This window comes from Pinus tabuliformis, chromosome 5_2, assembly GCF_031772625.1.
Source record: "Pinus tabuliformis cultivar Carrire ecotype Pingquan chromosome 5_2, CPIR1, whole genome shotgun sequence".
NCBI lineage: Eukaryota > Viridiplantae > Streptophyta > Pinopsida > Pinales > Pinaceae > Pinus > Pinus tabuliformis.
The window spans coordinates 201,014,549-201,036,612 of NC_142306.1; the positions used below are offsets into that span (position 1 = coordinate 201,014,549).

Here is a 22,064-nt window from a genome sequence, read left to right on the forward strand (position 1 = left end):
AAAATAGTGAGCCTGTAATTTCATCCTTCTGCTCGCAGTAAGTTTCCCACCAGTCCTTGACGTGGGGGGCTGCTTTGAGAAGAGCGAAAACAATCTTTTCCTGACTTGAAAATTCGTGAACAGAAAAATACCCATCAAGCAAATTTAACCATTTATCTACGACATCTGCGTTTATTTGACCCTCGAAGATGGGGATTTCAAAATTAACTTGTACCTTAAACGGCGTGGCATTTCCAGAGTCGCTGTTGGAAGCCGATGCGTCGCCTCTGGGTAGCCGCTGAAGGATCTGTGCAAAGCTATCCATCATCGCGTTCCTTTGCCGCTCGAGCGCTTCTTCAAGCAAGATTTTGATAGGATCTCCTGCCCCCTCGTCTTTCTTCTCATCCGCCATGGGAGGCCGTCGGGATTTGCAAGGCTGGTCTTGCAAAGGTTCGACCAGTTCAAGCCCTAACTCCTTATATCCCGACCTTGTTGGGGACATGCAAAGAAAAACAGAGAAAAAGCAGACCGCTCTGATACCACTGATCCAGATTTAAATAGGAACGCAACAAATTACAGAGATAACCATATACACAAAGATGCAGCGGAAATAATACTTCATTTCATTAATGGAAAATGCTGAAATATGCTTACAACCAGAAATGGAAATAAACCAGCTAGGGCGATGGTAGCTTATCTCTGAGAAGAGATGTGGTGGCTACATGCCTCTGAACTGTTCTAAAACTGTGTTACAATGAGGCTCAAAGGCCTATTTATTGTTGAGAAACAATGGAAAACCCTTCACATCCCGAAACCTAACCCTAGAAGATGAAACGCCAAATTGTGGGCCCCGTTTGGGTAAATTGGTACATCAATTTCCCGGGGTCGTAACTTTGGCATACGATCTCCGTTTGACGCGTACGATAGCTCGTTAGAAAGATCTATCCAAGTACTACCACTTTGGGAGGCAACATGGGTCCATGGACCCATGTTGCCCCATATTCCCAAAAAAACGTCGTTTAGGGCCTCAAAACTGCTCCGGAAGTTCAGGACCCGAAAAAACTGCTAAAAATAGTAAACTGTGCTACAATTTAGGAAACTGAAAAAGCTGAAAGAGACAGTTGTGGGGGTCCAAATGGGATAGGTGGGTGGCCACCAACATCCACCTGGATCACCCCCCTCTTAGTAATTGCCTAATTTCCAACAGTGTATTGTCATTGATCCAAATTCCCATGCATATTTCTAACAAGATTTCCTTTGGGGCTATACAAGACCCTTCCATTTTTTAATGTAAATTTAAACTTTTATAATCCCAACTAGATTATATAATATATATATATATATATATATATATATATTTAAACAAAATGGATAGAGATTTGTATTATTAAAAAAAATTTGGATTACAATGCCAAAACCTTTACATATTCTAATCTTCCTTGCAAGTTTGAAATTGAGCACAAAGGCTCAATCCAAACCCTCAAGCAAGTTCGTCTTGACACAAAAATTTTAGTCCCTTTCCAACTAATTTTTTTCCAAAAAACCTCCAATATACACATTTACATTCCATTATTCACTACTTTTTGTTTTGATTTAGTTCGGCTTCTTGTTTTTCTTAGAGAAATACTTTTCCCTTTATTCCCAACTTGAGTCCAACCCTTGTTTTTTGCAAATTTCGATGGATCATTCTTCAGCAAGCACACATTATTGTTCTTGAAGTCTTCCTCATTCACATAATCAACCCAAGTAGTTTCCTTTCCAACATTTTTCCTTGTGTTTTTTGGAGGAGACTTGTTTTCCATGAGGGTTTGCTGCTTTTGCACTTTCGTTGAGTCCAAAGAATCTTCATTGGCATGTGATTTTTCCTGATTGACTTTTGTTGTCTTTGATACATTTTCTTTGGCAGTGTTAGTTTCCAGTTTATCTTCTAGTTCTTTCTTATCCTAAGACTCTTCCTCTTTGTATACCATATAGTGATCACCTTGAGCTCCTTCCCATCAATTAAACCTTCGGTAATTTTTTTTTCTCTAACGCTTGGGGCAATTTTTTATTGCACAATCACTTCATAACACACTCTACACCGTAATGAAGTATTTTCGTAAACAAGCTTTTGGACCTGAACATAATTTGGGGCCGTCAAATTGATCTCAAAGTGAAAGGTGGGAGACCAAGGTTGCATGAAGAGACCGACACTACCCAAAACTACAACCCAAATTTGCAAATGGCTTTCTTGTCCTCAAAATTATCGAAAACAACAACATAAAAACCCCAAGCCATGGGATAAATATTCAAATCATTTAGGTTTCCATGTCTCAAAGATCCATTTATGCAGACTTATCAATGACGACCAAAATCAATTAAACCTGCAAACCAAACCTTGCTAAAAAAAAACTTCTCACAACTGAAAGCTTCCTCATTCAAAGAAACATTGAGAGAAGGAACTTCATGAACAACTAGGAGGCCATATCCATATTTCAGAATGGAACTATATGAAACCAAAGAAGAGTTTCCTTGTTCGACAACCATTCTTGCAAAAGAATTTTTTTTCGTTGCTAAAATCACTAAGATTCGCCATTGATCAGATTGCCACAAAGATCTGCAAAGAAATCCATGCGATTTAAGTATAGATCGACCAACTAAGACAAACATGGTTTTCAAAGCTCCGACCATCTCCCTCGCTTTCCAAATAGCTTATATAAATTATAAATCAACTCATCATTAATAATTTTCACCAAACTCTTTACAACTATTATGAATTTTAATAAATAAATTATGCCATTTATATTTTTTAAAATAAAAACTATATTTTATAAATAATAATCAATTTAAATTTAAAAATAAACATTTTATAAACAATAATTAATATAAACTTGTTAATAAATAATTCAATTTTATTTTTATAAAAATATAAATAAAAATTATCACTTTATAAAATCAATCTCTAAACTTTTAAATACAAATCATAACACAACCATTTAAATTTGCGCAACAAAATTTAATTGTACCTGTAATCACAACTCTTAGCCATTTAAACGCCCTCCCAAAAATTTAATTATACCTGTAACTTCGTCAAAACGCGTAGTCATTTAATTTGCAGTCATTTGACAAGTTTGATCCCTTTTTTCTATCAATCACTTTGTGCATGGTTTTCAATTTCTCCTGTCTTCGAATTTCCAGAACACGCTGTCATTCCACGCAAGGAACTTATAACACGAGAACATGTTCCATCCATACCCCAGCTATTCTATTCAAACGAACCTATCTCACAGATTGCTTAATTGGTGTTACTGAATGACACGTCTATATTACTTTGCTGCAGAGAAGTCGATTCCATTTGATGAATAACAGATAATTAAATCGACTGCGCCATGTTAAGGGCCGCACTCTGCAGATTTTCTGCAGTCCGTTTACGTTATTCGAAAGCAGAGACCAACCCATCTCCACTCTTCCATTTCGACACACCTGTCAACCATATTCACAGAGCCCCCCCTCATGGCCCAATACCAAGGGTTCATTTTTCATACCAAGCGGAAGCTGCAGAAAAGTCATTCCCATCTCAAGCCGATGATTTGATTATTACTGACAGTTGTGTCCAGGTATTTAGTTCTTCTTTTAATTTTCTTTTCTGCTTTTCTTAATGCAATTCCAGATTATATTATGGGACTTTGACTGGTTTCATATAAAATTGTTTGAAGAGGATTTTGATGGCTGTTTATGCAATAGGGTTTTTATTCAATGGATTTGCTTGCCTTGAGTATGCTTATGGTAATGAAAAATCAAACTGGGGTCTTGCAATTGTCTTCATGATTTAAACGTTGAAATAAACCAGTTGAGCAGTTCCATCACTTCTATTTACAATTTTTTTTTGGCAATTGATGCAGAGAATAGTCTTAGTAGGATACATGTTGTATGCTTCAACCCCTATCAAGATTTTTATTTTGAATTGGCCAGATTCAGAAATTCAACAGTATACTCTGTAGTAATACCCACAGCCCTCTTTTTAGCCCTAGATGTCACCGTGAGTCTGGGAATTCTGCAAATCATGTACAACCACTTTTGGAAGAAGGCAGGCCCCAGTCGCATGGGTATCGGCCCTATCCACATATCAAGGGCTATGCCAGCGCTGTAATCAAAATTCCTTTAGACTGTCGATATCCATATATCGTCCAGTCTCATGTGAGAACTGTGCCGGAATTCGGCTGATCGGCCCTCTCCGTATGGAAATTCGGCTACAAATTCAATTAGGTCGAATGTTCTTGTCTACCCGAAGGCGACCCAGTGAAGGGATTGTCAACTGGATCCTAATGCGAATGGTCAGGAGTTAGCTGTACAATTCAGTTTGGAATTCGGATTAGATAAAAAGGACCTAGCATGGAAAAAATAAACGGTGTTCCCATCCGAAGAATCATTGGCCGATGTAGGAATTCCCTATTTGTAAGTTCACAAAAAAAGATATCATGCAAAAAATAAATGGTTTTTCTGTCCATACAACCTTCTGCAATTGGGACCTGCGGGAAATACTTTCGTACTTGCCCATAACGTTGTGATATTTCTAGCAAAAATTCCGATTACTTTGCATGCTTTTTCATATTAGTGAGATATATACTCCCATATTTTTTTCGAGCTGAAAATTTTCGGGATGAATCTGATTTGGAATTGCATCAAATCTATATCCGATTCCAAATCCTTATTTGTATATGGTAACTATGGTGAGAACGTGTGTGGGGCATTCATGGAGGTGTGTTTGGTCCTTGAGCTTTACCAATTCAAAATCAGAAAATTGTGCATAAGATCTCAGCTTGAAGTTGTGAGATATCTTGTTAGGCCATCTAAGATAAAAGTAAGCGGAAGGATGTTAGATTACAAAAGAAAGTCATCTAAATCTGCCAAGCACTGTTGCATTGGCCTCCGTATTCTAAATTGGCCAACATGCAAAAAGTAATTTGCGGTGATTGCATCACGCTAAATATGTAGCGCAGGAACAGCTCCCAGCCACTGGGAACCTGTACCAGGGGTTCCCTATTCCAGCGAATTTGGGGATGGGGGCGAAATGTCGTGGATTTGGTGTTGAGGTCATAAGAAGATAGTAGATATATGCTAATCTCTTCAACTAACCCTAATCCAATCATCAAACCAGCAGATTTATAACAACACTTGTAGATCACAAGAAAGATATTCAGGTACCATATCTTCATCCAAGATAGATCAACCATAACCAAAAGCAATCAACCACACAAATAGAGCAATAGACCACAAGTAGAGGTAGTTCTTTAAAAGTGCCGTCAGACAAAGAATGAATGAATTCACTTGAATGAGATGATATAAATGAGGAATGTCACCTTGTTTATATACACATCCTTTAGGGGTAGGGTGCTAGCCCCAAGTCGCCTAGTCAAATATAAAAAATACAAGAAATGGGTTAGCTAGATACCTGTTATAGCTCAAACTAGCAGGGGTCCTAGGAGGGGATCCTATAGAGCAACTACTAGGTCAAGGGGCAACAATGGAGCGATAGCACACTGTCACCTCAATTAAGGCTCCCTTCTCTTTACGAACTTTCAACGATGGGAGGAGTCCCGGTATGAGATGGATCAATGATAAGATATGAGGTGATTCCTAAAGCCTATTAACAAGAGAGGCTGAAATGATTGGCTTGCTTGTTTTGAAAGCAAGGTGATTCGCTCTCTAAGAAGGGCTATGAGGATAACTAGACCTAGGGTTGGAGGATATGCCTTGACAAGGGGCTTCCCAACCTTAAGGATCCTTGTGAAGAAATGGATTCTATGTAATCCTTGTGGAATTTGAGTTATAGAGTTGCGGGACTATAAAGAACCCAAGTGGACCCAAACTAGGTGAAGGGTATGGAGTTGATCAACCAAGGAGGGGCTTGACTAAATTAGGGGAGAGAATAGGATCAAAGGACCAGTTTTCTTTTGAGATTTGAATGCAATGATCCAAGTGAGGACACTAACCCAAATCAACCTAGGGTAAGAATTGGTCTCATGGCTAGGGCTTGCTATATCTCGAGATTCCACTGTTGGATTTGCCCCAAACTTGGAGGACCTCTAGAGAAAACCTCAACGTAATAGTTGACCAAAAATTGAAGGGTTTAGATGGCTACAATGCAATTCCTGTGATGCCCTAGGTGACCTTAGGGTTAGGCCTAAAAGGAGAAGAAAGAGGCGAGAAAAATATTCTTTTAAGTGACCACCAATGGTTGGATCAGTGCCTTGTCTTTGGGAGAGATGGAGTAAGGGTGATTTGTGATTTGGAGAGACTTAACCCGATCAAGGAGACTTCTAGGCAACTTCGCATGGCAATTAGGGCATGGGAGCAACTACCAAAAGATTTTATACTTCAATGTACAAGAATTGATGACTTATCAAGGTATATTCAATGTAAATTAACCTATAGGAACATTCATCCATTATACATGACACATGCAATATATGTAACACTTAAAAGGTCCAAAACTTTCACAAATTTGCATAAATTAGGGCAAATTTCAGACCCAAAGAGCGAAAATCTTGTACATTATCATTTGACAAGATAAAAATAAAGAATAGACATGAAAAAGAGCACTTACATGTACAACGAGTATATCCAGTCATTAGACCAAGACAAATTTGAAGCTCCAAGATCAAGAGAATAATATCCAAACATCAAAATTCATCCATGAAACCAAACTCATCCTTCAAAAGGGAATGCGAAATTCTCACAAGAGCTACTAATCCCAAACAAGTGATGATGAGAGGAATGAATGGGCCTCTCACCAATTTACATCCTCCTTAAAGAGTTTGATTTGCCTAATTAGGTTTAATTAAGCCCCAAATAATAAAATAATGTGCAATAATGACATCCCTTGGTGACAAGTCGACCAAGATAGCTCATTAACATAAAAAGAAACCTCTCAAGAGGGCAAAATAATCAACATAATGAGTCGTTGGGCCATTGAGAAGGCCTACTGGAGTCCATAGTGTGCCATGGTGAGAGAATGGACTCCAAACATAGTGGACAAGGTGTTGGCCCCTTGATATCCAAGCAAGTCATATGTGGTGTCCTCAAGTGGGTGTGGGGGCACTATGACATCCTCATGGGTCTCCAAGTGGATCGATGATACCCGCAAACCATCTGTAACGGCTAGGATGATGACATAAGCCCTCCCTTTGTCTCCTGCAGTGAGACACATCTTCATCTGGACCCTAAAACCTCTGCCAAGTGTGTGGAACAAGTATGAAGCTGACTAGGCATGGTGATCCAGGTGCATCATTTTCATCCAAAAGGTGGAACACGAGCAATCATTGAATGGTGCTAGGGATCCATGAAGTACCCTTTGCTATGGTGGAGGCCCATGGCTCTCAACGCTCACCTTACAAGTGCTGATGTGGTCCTCTGGAGGGCTTGGACCCCGTATAGGGAGACCAAACCCCAAATGGAGATCCACGTACAATCCTGCATAAGATCCAATGCGTCCCCTTGCTGTCTAGTACAACAAATCATTAGAATAATTAAGTAAAAGAGCTTACAAATCATGGAATCAATTGGGCACTTCATGGTAGTATGCCCTTCCATAGTGGGCATTGGCATGTACAAGTGTCTCCACGCTCAATAAGGGGGTTAACCAAGGACCCTATTAGGTGGTTTTAGACTTTAAAGGGGGTGACATGGCCATGGTACATCCATTAGGTGGTAGGTGGCATGTGATATAGTGATGGAACAGAGTGGGGATCAGGGGAATGCTCCAGGCCACATGTCATGGTACAAGGGTAGCTATGATGAGGGAAGCCCACACTTGGGTATATGAGTGTAGGAGAGAGCAAATCGTGGTACATGAGTTACCCTGGCCTTTGTTTTTCCACCCTTATTCATATGCCTTTTGCCTTTTGATTTATTTTTCTTCATAACTGTTTCGAGCTCCAGGGGATGAGAGCACGATGTGTAGTATATAACAGTAGATACCCCTTTTAAGGTGAGGCAATTCATTGCCCACCAGGGGTTGGGACAATCATGGGTTCCTTGATGTGAAAGGGGCTCATCTAGGGCCCATAGGAACCAGGGTAATGGCCATGAATGAGGGGTAGAGCTCATGTTTGGCTTTTGCCCACGTGCTAAATTTGTATGTCACGACCATTTTTTGCATTTTATGGTACATTTCCTATTGAGAGTGGCCAAATTATGCTTTTTTCTTTTGTTTTTAGCTGCATCAACCTCTGAGGCATCGTTCTAGGCCCAACACAAGGTGTGGACAAGGGGAGGGGGAGGCTAACCCTTTGTGGACTCAGTAGACAAATGTGGATTGGGAAGGGAAAAGTGATGAATAAGGTTAAAATGAGTGGAGGGGGGTGATGTATATGGTGTCGGGAAACAGGGCTACGCAACCAAAATTAGGATTTCCCATGTAGTGCCAGCGCTAAAGCTAATAGCTAGTAAAGGAGATCCCACGTGACTAGGATACAAGGCTAACCACCAAATCGGGCAAAGGAGATAAAAGTACAGACCTAGCCCACTCTTTTCGTCAAATCCCCCCACCAATTGATGCCCAAAAGTGTCCATGACAAGTAAGCAAAATCACTCAACTATACCAATGAAAAGCCATACCTTCGGGGTCAGGAGACCTATTTTCAAACATACGATCATAACAAATGGGCGAGGGATCCCATGGCTGGCTCAGGTGGCAGAGATAAGGGCACATCGAGCTATCTGGTGGTTGCTGGTTGTTGGCTGAGGACCATCTAGGAGAAATTTTTTCTCCTGTGCATACTACCTGTTACCGCTCAAACTAGCAGGGGGTCCTAGAGGGGCACTTTCTAGGTCAAGAGCAACAATGAAGCTAAAGCCCATTGTCACCATAGCTAAAGCTTCCTACTCTTTACGGACTTTCAGAGATGGGAGGAGACCCGATATATAGAGAATCACTTATAAATGATAGATCAACTAAGATGGGTGTGAAGTGATCTCGGGGACCCTTTCCTAGGGGAGTCTCAAGAATGGGACTTGCTTGCTTGCTTAAGCACGGTATAAAGCTTTCTAGGATAAGGGGATGAGGATTTAAGGGCTAGGTTCAAGGAGCGTAAATTGTAAAGGAGCTTCCAAAACCCTAAAATCCTTATTGAACTTGGTTTCCCAAGTGGTTTTTAAAGAATTGACTTTTCAAAGGTATGGGACGACATGGGGCCAAGTGGACCTAGGTTAGGTCCAGAGGAAGGAGTCTAGCAACTAATGATATATTTGACCTAAACAAGGAGGAGAAGGGGATCAAAGAAATGATTTTTACTCAAAGGTGCAAAATGATCCCTATGAGGAACTAGCCTAGGGAATCTTAGGGCAAAAACCAATCTCGAGGCTAGGGCTTGGGATATCTCACAACCCCACCATCAAAATTTCCTCAAATTTGGAGGAGGCCTAGGAGACACACCAACACAGTAGAGGCCAAGAGATCGAATTTTTCTTATGGGTGGTTTGTCGGGAAAATGATGCCCTAGGAGCCCTAATGTGGCTAGACCTAGAATAAAGAAGAAAAGGTGAAGAAAAATGTTTCTTTGAGTGATCACCTTATGGTAGACCAGTGCCTAATCCCTTGGGGAGATTGGAGTCAAGAAGAATATGAAGATAAACTTCGTTTCTAGGTCAAGGAGGCTCTAAGATCAACTTCGCTTGTCATCTAGGGCAAAGGAGAGTGACCTTAAAAGCTTTTATACTTCATTTGCAAGGTGAAGTGGCTTGTTAAGATAAATTCGATCATAGAATTATTGAGTCGAGAGGCTCATTCTACAACCCAGTATGATGTGTAACCCCGTCCTTCCATCATCAAAGTTGAAATTTTGCTCATGTTGGCCCAAATAAAAATTTAAAAAAATCTAAAATTAAAAAAAATTAAATAACTATACAAAACATTTAAATAATGTTGGCTCATAAAAAAATTTGCACGTGAAGAAATTGGATCCCTCTCGGCTCATGTTAGATCCGTATTTAAGATTGATCTATGCTGGTCCCTAGGAAAATTTGTTCAACATACATGGCCCATACATAGAGATATGCTATATAGAAACATCATTCCACAATTTCGCAATAAATGCATGCAACAACTAGCCCTAGTATAGCAAAAATCTCATTTTAAATGCATGTGACAAAGTAAAAGAATAATAGCATTAAATTTGTACTTACATGTAAGAGAATATATCCAACCACCAATAAACTTGCCAATCATGAAGCTCCAAGACAAGAAAAGACAATCCATACATCAAAATTCATCCATGCTCCAAAAATTTCGTCCACCAAGAAGGAATAGCGAAAATCTCAAGAGAGGTACAAGTCCAAACCAAGTGATGATGAGAAATGAACTCTCATCATTTGTATTTATACCAGTGTTGTGAAAATTGCGATAATGTTGCGATGAAATGAAATAATCGCGATTTTTTCGCTGTCCCGATAAAATTGCGATAACTATACGAAATTATCGTCGAAATTTTCTTTTGCCGATTTTTATTGAAATTATCGCGATAATTTCGATTTTATTGCGATAAAAACGGAAAAAATCGCGGGGCTTCGCGGCAGCGAGGTTTTATAACGTTTTTTGGTTTTTTGTTATGAATTCATTTGGACAGTCGCGCGCGGAGGGCAGAGAAGAGCTGGAGACCAAGCTGGAGAGGGTTTTTAGCTGAATCTAAGTGCTTAGAGGAGAAAATCAAGAGGAGACCACCGATTTCTCCATAGAAACGGTATGTGGATTAATTTTTTTTTTGTTTTCATTGTTTAAAAACATTGTTTTTGTATGTTTTTCATTGTTTTTGGTTGGGTAACTTGGTATGGGCACCATTTTTATTTTGTTTTCATTGTTTTTAAAGATTTTTTTGTATTTCTTCATTGTTTTTGGTTGGGTAACTTGGTATGACTATGGGAACCAATTTTTTTTTTGTTTTCATTGTTTTTAAATATTGTTTATGTATTTTTCATTGTTTTTGCCATTTGGTTGGGTAACTTGGGTTTGGAATGGTTGGGTAACTTGTGTTTGAAACTTTGAACTTTGGAATGGTTGTTTTAGGTTGGGTAACTTGGATTTTCAATGTACAATGTTAAAAATTAAAAATTAAAATACTAAATTGTAAATTTGTAACTTGTAATTTTGTAAATGCTAAATTGTAATCCTTATTTTCCCATAGGTTCACAACTGCACCAAAACACCATTCAAGAGTCAAGACTTCAAGTTTGCAACTTCAAAGTTCAAAAACAAACATGCCAAGGAAATTGGATCCTTTCTGGGAATATGGTGTACCTGATTCTTTGAATGATAGACTAAACTTGAGTTGCAAGTTGTGTGGCCACCCTATGTCCGGGGGGGTGTACAGGTTGAAGTTTCACCTTGCAAAAATCCCTGGAAAAGATGTGGGGCCTTGTACAAATACAAATCCTGAACTTATCCAAAGAGCCATGAGAGCATTGGAAGAATTAGAGCAGACTAGAGAGGCCAAAGAAGAACTCAAAAGGCAACTAAAAAGGTCAGCTGAAGGAAGTGGGCTAAGTGGCACTGGTTCTACTGCAGCATCAACGAATCCGGTAGCTGCCACATCATTTTTTGTTCCTCGAACCATACCTGGTTCACAGCCATCTATCGATTCAATGCTAAAAAGAACCGAGGAAGAACAAGCTGACAAGTTGTTGGCAAAATTTCTCCTCTGGAGTGATATTCCTTTCAGCATTGTGAGGAATAATCCATTTTTCCAACCTACTGTTGATGCTATTGCCAGTGTTGGCCCAGGGTACAAAATCCCTTCTTATCATGACTTCAGAGGCCGAATTCTTCAAAATGAAAAGCGTGACTGCACCCAAAGATTGGAGGAATTTAGGGCATCATGGGCACAAACAGGATGCACTGTTATGTCAGATGGTTGGACTGACCTATGTTGCGGGGGAGCGCCCCCGCCTCCCTCGATTCCGCTCCCAATCCGTGCTCTGGGCGGGAGCGTGCTCCCTAAATTTTTTTTCGCTCCTTGCCTTTTCGAGAGCGATTTCGGGAGCGTTTTTTTTTTTTTTTGGGTTATTGTAATGTTTGAAATGCAATTTTTTTTGAAAGAAACAAATAATTCTTGAGTGGGGCAGCTTAATGATCAAGTCTAGGCCCTAGTATTGATATGCTATTCATGGTAATGTTAAATTCTTAAAGTAAAAGTGACATTCTCCTTAATATTCATTTTCATCCTTTTACTTAAATTTTTAACATTACCATGAATTGACTCAGGATGTTTGAGAGTGGTTCCGGCCTCATTGGATTTCATATGGAGAAAGTAGAATTATAGATATCATTCAAAATCCAGCAGACTTATTAGTTTTCAGGATTTCAAGATTGGGGGATTGCAATGTTTCCATTGAATTTTGTCATGTATTAGGGTATGGAACTAGTATTTAATCAAGAGCACCAATCCCTCTATGTACCTTGATGTTAGTGACATTGGTTGTCGAACTCCTCTATCATGACCCTCCTAAAAATGTACGCATCACTCAAACAAAATCTTGACTTGACATGCCATGCTTGTTCTATCTTATGTTAATGCTTAGAGGGTGATATCAATGACAAAGATCCCTATACAGATACAGAGGTAATGACAAAGATACCTCTGGATATTAATGCTTAGAGGGTGATATTAATGACAAAGATCCTAATTTTCCAACAAGACTAAAAAATTAGACATTTCTCGTGGTGGCAAGAGGCCCAAGTATAAGAAATAGATAATAGATTTACTTCTCTTTTCTAGTTTCTAGTAGCTTTTATAACTATTGACTCTTTCATATTTATTATGATATTTTTTTAAACAATATATGACAATTTAAGTTTGAAGTTGGCAATTATAACTCATTAGTAATGAATTATGAATATGATGCTTCATGAAAGTTGAAAGTTGTTTAATTTCATTTCATGTTAGATATTATTTGTTGTAATGGTTACACTTAGCTTACCAGTACAACTTTGGTGATCAATGATGATAAATGTTATATATTGAATTTTGAAAGCTTGAAACTTTAAGATTGATGAATCATGAGACTCAATATGTTGTATGTTACTATGTTACTGACTTGTGGATGTGGTTGATGAAGATTATAACTTCTAGATGATTGTTGTTGTATGGTTCAATCTATGTTTTTTTTTATGTTTTTTATATCTAATTCATTATTCTACATGTTTTTGTTGACATATATGTATCAAAATATAAAAAATATATGTATTATATAAAAACGCTCCGGGATTCGCTCCCAAACTGGGAGCTTTTGAAAATGTCGCTCCCGCTCCCAAGTAACACTGGGACTAACCAAAAGGGGAAAACCCTTATAAACTTCTTGGTTAGTTGTCCCAAGGGGACTATGTTTATCAAATCTGTTGATGCATCTGCACAAATCAAAGATGCAAGAACTTTATGTGATTTGCTGGATGTGTTTATTTTGGAGGTGGGTGAACAACATGTTGTCCAAGTCATAACGGACAATGCTGCAAATTATGTTGCTGCTGGCAGGATGCTTATGGACAGGCATCCTACTTTATTTTGGACACCTTGTGCTGCCCATTGTATTGATTTGATGTTAGAGGACATAGGGAAAATTCCCTTTGTCAAAGATATTGTTGATTCATCCAAAAGCATTACAAAATTTATATATAACCATTCATCTGTGTTTAGCTTGATGAGAAGATTTACCAACAACAAAGAGTTGGTGCGCCCCGCCATTAAACAGTTTGCCACTAGTTTCATTTCTCTTCAATCTCTCTTAATTCTATGTGGGATGTGAAGAGAATGTTTATTTCAGAGGAGTGGCATGCTTTGTCAATGAGCCGCAAACCAGAAGGAGAGGCCGTATGCAGACTTGTTTCATACCAGGAAGACTTCTGGGCGGGAGTGCAGGAGGTGTGTGCCGTTACTGAACCTTTGGTAAAGGTTCTTCAGTTGGTTGATGGTGAGAAGCCCGCAATGGGCTATTTGTATGAGGCCATGGACAGGGCCAAAGAAGCCATTTGAACCTACTATGATGGTAAGGGAGATGATGGGTTTCAGAGACAACTCCTCCTATGGGGAGTGATTGATGAGCGATGGAACAACACACTCCATCGTCCCATTCATGTTGCTGGGCTTTTCCTGAACCCTGCATTTTCTTACGCATGTGGGTTTGATTTTGATGCTGAGATCATGGATGGATTCTTATCCTGTGTCCAGAAGATGGTGCGATCTCCAGAACAACGTATAGAGATCTCTAAACAAATTGAGACATATAGGATGGCAGGTGGCACATTTGGCTTTGAGATGGCTGTCACTGATAGGATGATTAAAATGCCAGGTATTTTTTTAGTTTGTAACTTTGTTTCAAATATCATTGTCTCTTCAAATTCCATTTTTTTCTTATGTTTATTTAAAATTTTATTTGTAATTTTGTTGTAGATGCATGGTGGAAAATGTATGGTGGCAGGGTACCCCTTCTGCAAAAGCTTGCCATTCGCATCCTTAGCCAAACATGTAGCTCCTCAGGATGTGAGCGCAACTGGAGTGTATTTGAAAAAATACACAACAAGAAGCGCAACAGGTTAACATTTAAACATTTAAAATATTGCAAATTTCCAAATAAATTTTTGAATTCATTAAACAATATTTTTTTTATAATTATTAATTATTATTTCATGATCTTTGTACAGGTTGGAGTCCCAACGACTTAATGACATGGTCTACGTCTACTACAATCTTCGATTGTGGGTGAGGCAACTTGAGAGGACACCTGATGTGGATGCCATCTCATTGGATGGGATTGACACCACTGCTGCATGGAGGGTTGAGGCCGAGAGGCCTCTCATGGAGTCTGCTGATGATTGGTTAGTGCAGGATGTAGTGGAGGGGGAGGAGGAGCAGGAGGAGGAGGAGCAAGAGGAGCAGGAGTTGGAGGAGGAGGAGGAACAGGAGGAGGAGGTGACACCACCTGCCCGGGCTACCACTGCCACCAGTAGAGGACGTGGTCTACCTCCTATAGCTCCTACTTCTAGTTCTTCAGCTTCTAGAGCACATCAGACTCCACTGCCATCTCCACCAGCACGGGCACCAACAGCTACATCTAAAGGGAAAGGGAAAGCTGTGGCATTTTCCCGCAAGAGGGGCAGAGGAAATCAATAGGATTAGACTTTAGTTATTTTCTTCATTTTATTGTATATGACATTATGACATGATGAGATACATTATCATATTTTTTGTTGATATTTTGAGGTTGAGTTGGGACTCAGGAGTTAGGACTTACTATTCAGGACATGTTTCAATGTTATGCGTGATTTTAGCACTAGAAATGATATTAAACATCTTATATATTAGTTCTTTTATCATATTTATGTGTCAATGTATTTATTTTATGTTGTAGATGGTTTAGATATTAAAAAAAATGAAAAAAATGAAAAAAAATGAATTTTTTTGTACCAAACGATTATTTCCCGATAATTCTGATTTTTTCCTCGCGCTGATATTATCCCGATAACGATTAATGCAACATTGATTTATACACCTCTAAGGAGTTCGATTTAGCTATTTGAGCCTACATTAGCCCATAAAATAAATATTATGTGCAGATAACTAACTTTTGGTGACAAGCCCACAAAACTAGCTCATAAAAAAAAATAACAAGCCTCTCAAGAGATCGAATGATCAATAATGCATGTCGTTGGGCGCTCTAAAAAGCCTGATGAAGTCCATAAGTGCCAAAATGATGAATTGGACTTCCAAAAGTAATGGACAAGGGGTTGGCCCCTTGTTCTCCACATAATAAACCTGTGGTGCTCCCAATGGTTGTGAGGGCACACAAGTGACCTCATGGGTCTCCAAGTAAGTCGAAGATGCCTGTAGACCATCTGTAAGGGCTCAGATGATAGTGTAAGTGATGCCACATCAACATACAAGTCCTGGGTCATCTGCCAAGTGCATGGTACAATTGTGGGGCTGGTTGGGCAAAGGTGAACCAACTACATCTTCTTCGTCCAATAGGTGAATCTCGAACAATCTTTGAACATCTCTGGGGATCCATGGAGTACTATCTACTGCTGTGGAGGCCCATGGCTCTCAACACACACCCTACATGTGCCAATGTAGCCCTTTAGAGGGTTAGGACCCCGTATAGGGAGACCAAACTGAAGATGGAGGGCATAAGATCCAATGCGTCCCCTAGCCTTCCAGTACAACAAGTCATCAAGAAAATCGAGTAAAAGAGCTTACAAACCATGGACAACAAGTGGGGACTTCATAATGGCATGCCCTTCCATAATGGGCTTTGGCATGTGCTAATGTCTCCAAGCTCCAAATGGGGTTAACCAAGTATCCCATTAGGTGGTTTCTACTTCTAAAGGGGATAATATGTCCAAGGTACATCCTTTAAAAGGTGGTGGCATGTGATAAAAAGATGAATGGAGTAGGGAATGAAAAGGGGCAGCCCTGGGCCACATGCTGGGGTACAAGGGTAGCTAGTAAAAGGGAAGCCCACACTTGGGTATATAATGTATAGGAGGGAGCAATCGTGGTACATGAGGTGCCCCAACCTTGATTTTTCCACCCTTCTTTATATGCCTTTTGCTTTTTATGATTTTTCTTTAATTAACTACTCGGGGCTCAAGGGGTAAGAGCATGATGTGTGAGATATAACAGTGGATATCCCTTTTAAGTTAGGGTGGTTCATTGCTCACCAGGGGTTGGGACAATCATGGGTTCCTAAATGATAAAGGAGGCTCATTCAGGACCTGTGGGAACTAGGGTGGTGCCCATGATTATGGGGTAGATCTAATGTATTGGCTTTTGCCCATGTGTTAAATGTGTTTGTCTCGACCATATTTTGCATTTTGTGGTACATTTTCCTGTTGTATGTGGCCAATTATGCTTTTACTTTTTTTTTTTCAGCTGCATCAACCTTCGGGGCATCATTCCAGGCCCGACCCAAGGTGTGGGCAAGGGGAAGGGGAAGGGGAAAGCTAGCCCTATGTGGACCCAGTGGAGGAATGTGGACCTAGGTGGGAGAAATAATGAATGGGGTTATAATGAGCGGAAGGGGAGTAATATATATGGATGAGGGAGTAGGACCACACAACCAAAATCAGGGTTTCCCATGTAATAACATCCCCAAGCCGAAGGGTTAGTAAAAAAGATCCCACGGGACTAGAATCCAAGGTTAACAACCAAAAAGGGGTCTAGGGGACAAGAGCACAGACCTAGCCCATTCTTTCTGCCGAAACTCCCCATTAATCCATGCCCAGAAGTGTCCATGATAAGCAAATTGCAATACTCAATTACCAAATGACAAGGCATACCTTTAGGTTCGGGAGGCCCACCTTCAAACATACGATCATGGCAGATGGGTGAGGGACCACATGGCTGGCTCAGGTGGCGGAGAAGTGGCACAACGAGCTAGTTGGTGGCTGCAAGGTGCTGCTAGTTGCCGACTGAGGACCATCTTGGAGAAATTTTTTCTCCAAGGGATATCACCCACAAAATGGTGGATAACACTACCCATAGGTGGTGGGTAACAAGTCCCATCTGTAAGCATCATAAAGCTATTTTAATCATCACATGTGGCTTCAAGTGAAGATTAACCACATGATTTTAACATTTGGGAACATGCCCATGTAGGTCCTTCCTCTCGGGGAGTATGTGCATGGGACATCTGGATGTTCCCAGCCTGTTGTGTAGCATCCAGACGTGCTTTGACAGGTTGCGGGATCCTGGATGTTCCAATGTACCTGGGTTCATTTCAGGCACTGAAACATGCCTTTAAAAGGGCATAGTGTGACTCTTTCTGGTGTGAAATCATTGCTGGAGAGTTGCTCTTTTTTTGATCTTGTTGATATCTAGATTCTAAACAAAGTTGAATTCAGTGCATATTAAGATTTCTGAGGATGTGGCATTCCACATCTAACCATTTAGTGTATTGAACCCCAGGCGTTTGAAGGCATGAGTAATGGACCTTTGGGTCATCATGTTATGGTTCAGTTCCCACTGTAGCAGCTGTTGTATAAGCCAAATGCTGGGGCATATTTCATTCTATGATGGATTATTGAAGGGGCAGAAAATTATTCTTGAGTAGAATATGAGCCCTGGATTTTATTTTGACATTGAGAGAAAGATAATACAACAAGCTGGGGGCTCCAGTTTTTATTTTGACAATAGGAGAGAGAGAATACAATGAGCTGGGGGTACTGGTTTTTTGATATCTATATTTGCCGTTCCCAACTTTTTGTTCCCTCAAAATATATGGGGATCTTTCAGCCATTCCATACTCCTGTTCTTGTGTCCCCTGTTATTGCATTCTGGATGCTCATGCAACATAGCTAAATATCTAACCTAGCTACATTTGAAATTGGGACAGAAGTTTAGCTTGTTATTTTGAGATAGAGTATTTTAGGGTTGATTGGTCCAATAGGAAATCCTACATGCCATTGAATTTCACCCCTGGCACTTTCTTGTTCACTATTTTCAACTATGAGAGGGTGTTTTGATGTCTGCAGTAGTCACTACACTGAATGGCCTAGGTTGAGTGCAATTAATTTTATCTCCTTTTTTTGCAAATGATACCATGCTATACGATACTTGTGGCTTGCCGCTCAACTATACAACTTACGTTTGATCTTTTTCTCACACTTCTCCATGCCTATATTACATTATTTCTTTAGGCCAGGGCAACTTGATGTAGAATTTACAACTATAAATATATGGCATTTCGTGTTTGTTTGTGCATGTTCCTTAGTTGTTAAGTCCAAGTAGATTTGGTTAAGGTTCTTGTCCATAGAGAGCAAGACAGAGTGCTTATATAGCAATTGCTTCAAGCTGATAGTGGTTTCATGATATTGAAATTCAAGAACTGGTAATTAAAGAAGATCATTTCTATGGAATCCATCCATGTGCAGTTTAAGTCACTCACATGATGACATGGGACACGGAGGACATGGAAATATGAGTGCTCGATGCAGGATACAATGACCTTGAGAATAGGACACAGAGGGCACTATATATATATATATATATAACAAATTAGTGAATTATTACACATACAAAAATGAAATATAGACAAAGATTCAAATCTCTTTAGAATTTAGAAACTAAAATATTTACAATTTTACATGATAATGATACAAATTCAATCATACAATTAGTGCATATAACCAAAATAGCACCGAGTGCAATCCATCTCTGAACCAAAAATACATCAACAAAGAGGCTCTAAATGGCCTCTAGAGTCCAAAAAAAATCATGCTGTAACAACTAACTAGTAACTACATATCATCAAAATCGTTGCCTATATTGGGTCCTCATCATCAATATTGCCCTCTAAGTGTTAAAATAAGATAGAAAAAGCTTAACATGTAAAATCAAGATTTTGTTTGAGTGATGGGTACATTTTTACTAGGGTCATGAAAGAGGAGTTGAACAATCATTGCCACCATCATCAAGGTATATATAGGGCTTGGTGCTCTTGATTAAATGCTAGTTCCATGCCCTCATACATGACAGAATTGAATGGAAATGTTGAAATCCCCCAAATTTTTAAATCTTGAAAACTGTTAAGTCTGCTGGATTTTAATTGGGATCTAAAATTTTAGTTTCTCCATATGAAATCCAATGAGATTGGAACCACTCTCAAAAATCCTAAAACCATTAATGGTAATGATAAAAGTTTAGGTAAAATTGACATTCACTTTTACTTTAAGAATTTAACATTACTATTTATTACATAGCATTAGTAGGGCCTCGACAAATCCACTTCCCAGTACTTGGAATCCTTTATAACACTACTTAATCACCCTTAACTGCACTCCAAAACCTTTGAGAGCTCCAAACCTATGATTGAAATGCATGAGAATGAGGCAAAAGTTTGATTTTAAGAAGTTTTTGGCCGCTTTTTGCTAGACATGTGTCCAAATTTAGGGACACTATTAGGGCATATGTTGGACACGTGTCCAAATTTTGAGACATGATTAGGGCATGTGTCCAAATTTCCGGACATGATTAGGGCATATGTTGGACACGTGTCCAAATTTTGAGACATGATTAGGGCATGTGTCCAAATTTCCAGACATGATTAGGGCACGTGTCAGACAAGTGTCATGCTCAACACGTTAAATATGTGACAGGGGGGGTTGGGGGGGGGCCATGTCTGGTAACTTAGTTGTGCACTATTAATAATTATAATTTATTGCCTCCACAAAATTTTCAGAAGGATTTGGTCTCCGATTTTTCTGAAATTCATTAATTTTGTTTTTCCAGTTTCCTATTAAAGTTATCAAGGATGAGGTCTAGTAGGTTTTACTGCAGTAATTTGATAGGTTATGTTATATCAAGGAATTGGAAAATAGTATTCTTTTGGTATGATTGCACTCTAAGTAGTAAGAAGTTTCCAAAACCATATCTCGATGAACAATGAAATAAGAAACTGGAAGTCTTTTTTGGATGCCATTGTATTATGGAAATTTATTGGAATTCAAAATTCAATGCAAAACAGAAATTTCACCTTCAACCTAGAAGGGTTCTTAGATCTTAGCCCTGTTAGTTTTTGGCCTCAGGGCTGCTGTAAAATAAGGTACAAAACAACAGTGGAAAGAGTACAATGTTTCACTTCTAAACAGCCCAAACTTCCTGGCAATTCAATAATAAAAGATACCAAACCAAAGGGATAAGTTTCATCCATAGTTTTAAAAACCGCTCAGAAAAACCGGTAACCGGTCAAACCGGCCGGTTAGCTAGCTGGCCAGTCGGAACCGGCCTAAAAACCCGGTTTAACCCATCACTTGCCCGATTTTTTGACCTAACCGGATTTTTTAGGACGGAACCGGTTTAGTACGGAACCGGTTTGTATCAAACCGGCCGGTTCCGTCCTAAACCGGTCGGTTTACGGACCCCAACTTTCGGTGGGCATGGACCGGTTTAGTACGGAACGGTTTGAACCGGCCGGTTCCGCGGTCGGTTTATGGCATGCCCACCGAAAGTTGGAAAAAGGCGTGGCTGGTTTGTGGTTTAGGGGTTTTGGGGGGGAGGTAAAGGTATTTTCCCTCCAAAAACACCCTCTCCAAGCTATAAGAGACCCCTCTCACTCTCATTTGTCTCACACAACTGATTTGGAGTGTTTGTGAGTTTGTTTGTGAGCTTGGAGAGTGTGGAGTTTTTGCTGAAGTAGTCATCTTGGAGTTGGAGTTGGAGCTATTTTGGAGATAGTGTGTAGCTGTCAGTGGAGTTGCCATCTTCAAGAGGAGGCTAAGGGAGCTAGTTTGCATTTCCAGGTAAGGATTTGCACTTGATAATTCCTCATTTGAGTCTGCTGTCCATGATTTTTTTTTTGTGTTATAAACTTCTCACTTCTATGATCTACCATCCAGGGAGTCATCATGCCTCCAAAAGCCGAAGATACTGCATGGGCTCATTGTGATATGATTGATGGCAAAATGATCTGCAAATATTGCCAAAAATCCATTCAAGGAGGGGGTATTAACAGGTTCAAGCAACACTTGGCTGGGATAGGAGGCCATGTAAAGCCATGTGGAGCACCAAATGAAATAATAGGGCATATTAGGGCAGAATACCTTCAGAAGTTTGAGACTCAAGTCACTGAACCAATAGAGAAGTTTGTGGCTACACAGTTTGGGAGTCGAGACTCAACCAACTGAGTTTGATCATGATGACTGAGACTCATGAGAAGTTTCAACTTCAAGTGATAATGTTGATCACTATTATAGTATTACTATTATCATATATGTAGAGTCTAAACTGAAGTCTTGTAGTAGGCCACTGGCCCCATAGTTTGTAGGCTTTATTTTTGCACTCTAGTGGCCATTTAGAGCCTCATTGCTTATGTATTTTGTCGATGATATGTATTGCACTCGGTGCCATTTTGATATATTCACCTTTAAGGCTTTACATGGTATATCAATGAGCAATCTTTGCATATTTTGTCTCTATTGGCTTGGAATCATGGTTTTAAATCTTAAAAATAGTTTTTTTCATTAAAAAATAATTATTTAATGTATTTTTCTAAAACCGGTTCGTTTAGACCAAACCAGTCCCGGTTAGACCGGTTCCGGTCGGTAAACCGGTTCATTAGGTGGA

The 22,064-nt window shown here is 39.5% G+C and overlaps 2 protein-coding genes across 2 annotated transcripts in view; both read left to right on the forward strand.

The window, feature by feature from the left end:
* The first annotated feature begins 3,066 nt into the window (after positions 1-3,066).
* LOC149158257 (Iron-sulfur cluster biosynthesis family protein) overlaps positions 3,067-22,064 on the forward strand; it is a 90,472-nt gene continuing 71,474 nt past the window's right edge. The window contains exon 1 of the mRNA XM_089436164.1: positions 3,067-3,575. Coding sequence (XP_089292290.1) covers positions 3,348-3,575 — 228 coding nt within the window. The 5' untranslated portion in view covers positions 3,067-3,347. The remainder of the gene's footprint in view (positions 3,576-22,064) is intronic.
* On the forward strand, positions 14,403-15,196 carry LOC149158258 (uncharacterized). Its single transcript, XM_089433450.1, has 2 exons — positions 14,403-14,538; positions 14,648-15,196. Exons 1-2 carry the CDS (start codon positions 14,411-14,413, stop codon positions 15,114-15,116), a joined length of 597 nt encoding a protein of 198 aa, XP_089289576.1. The 5' UTR covers positions 14,403-14,410; the 3' UTR covers positions 15,117-15,196.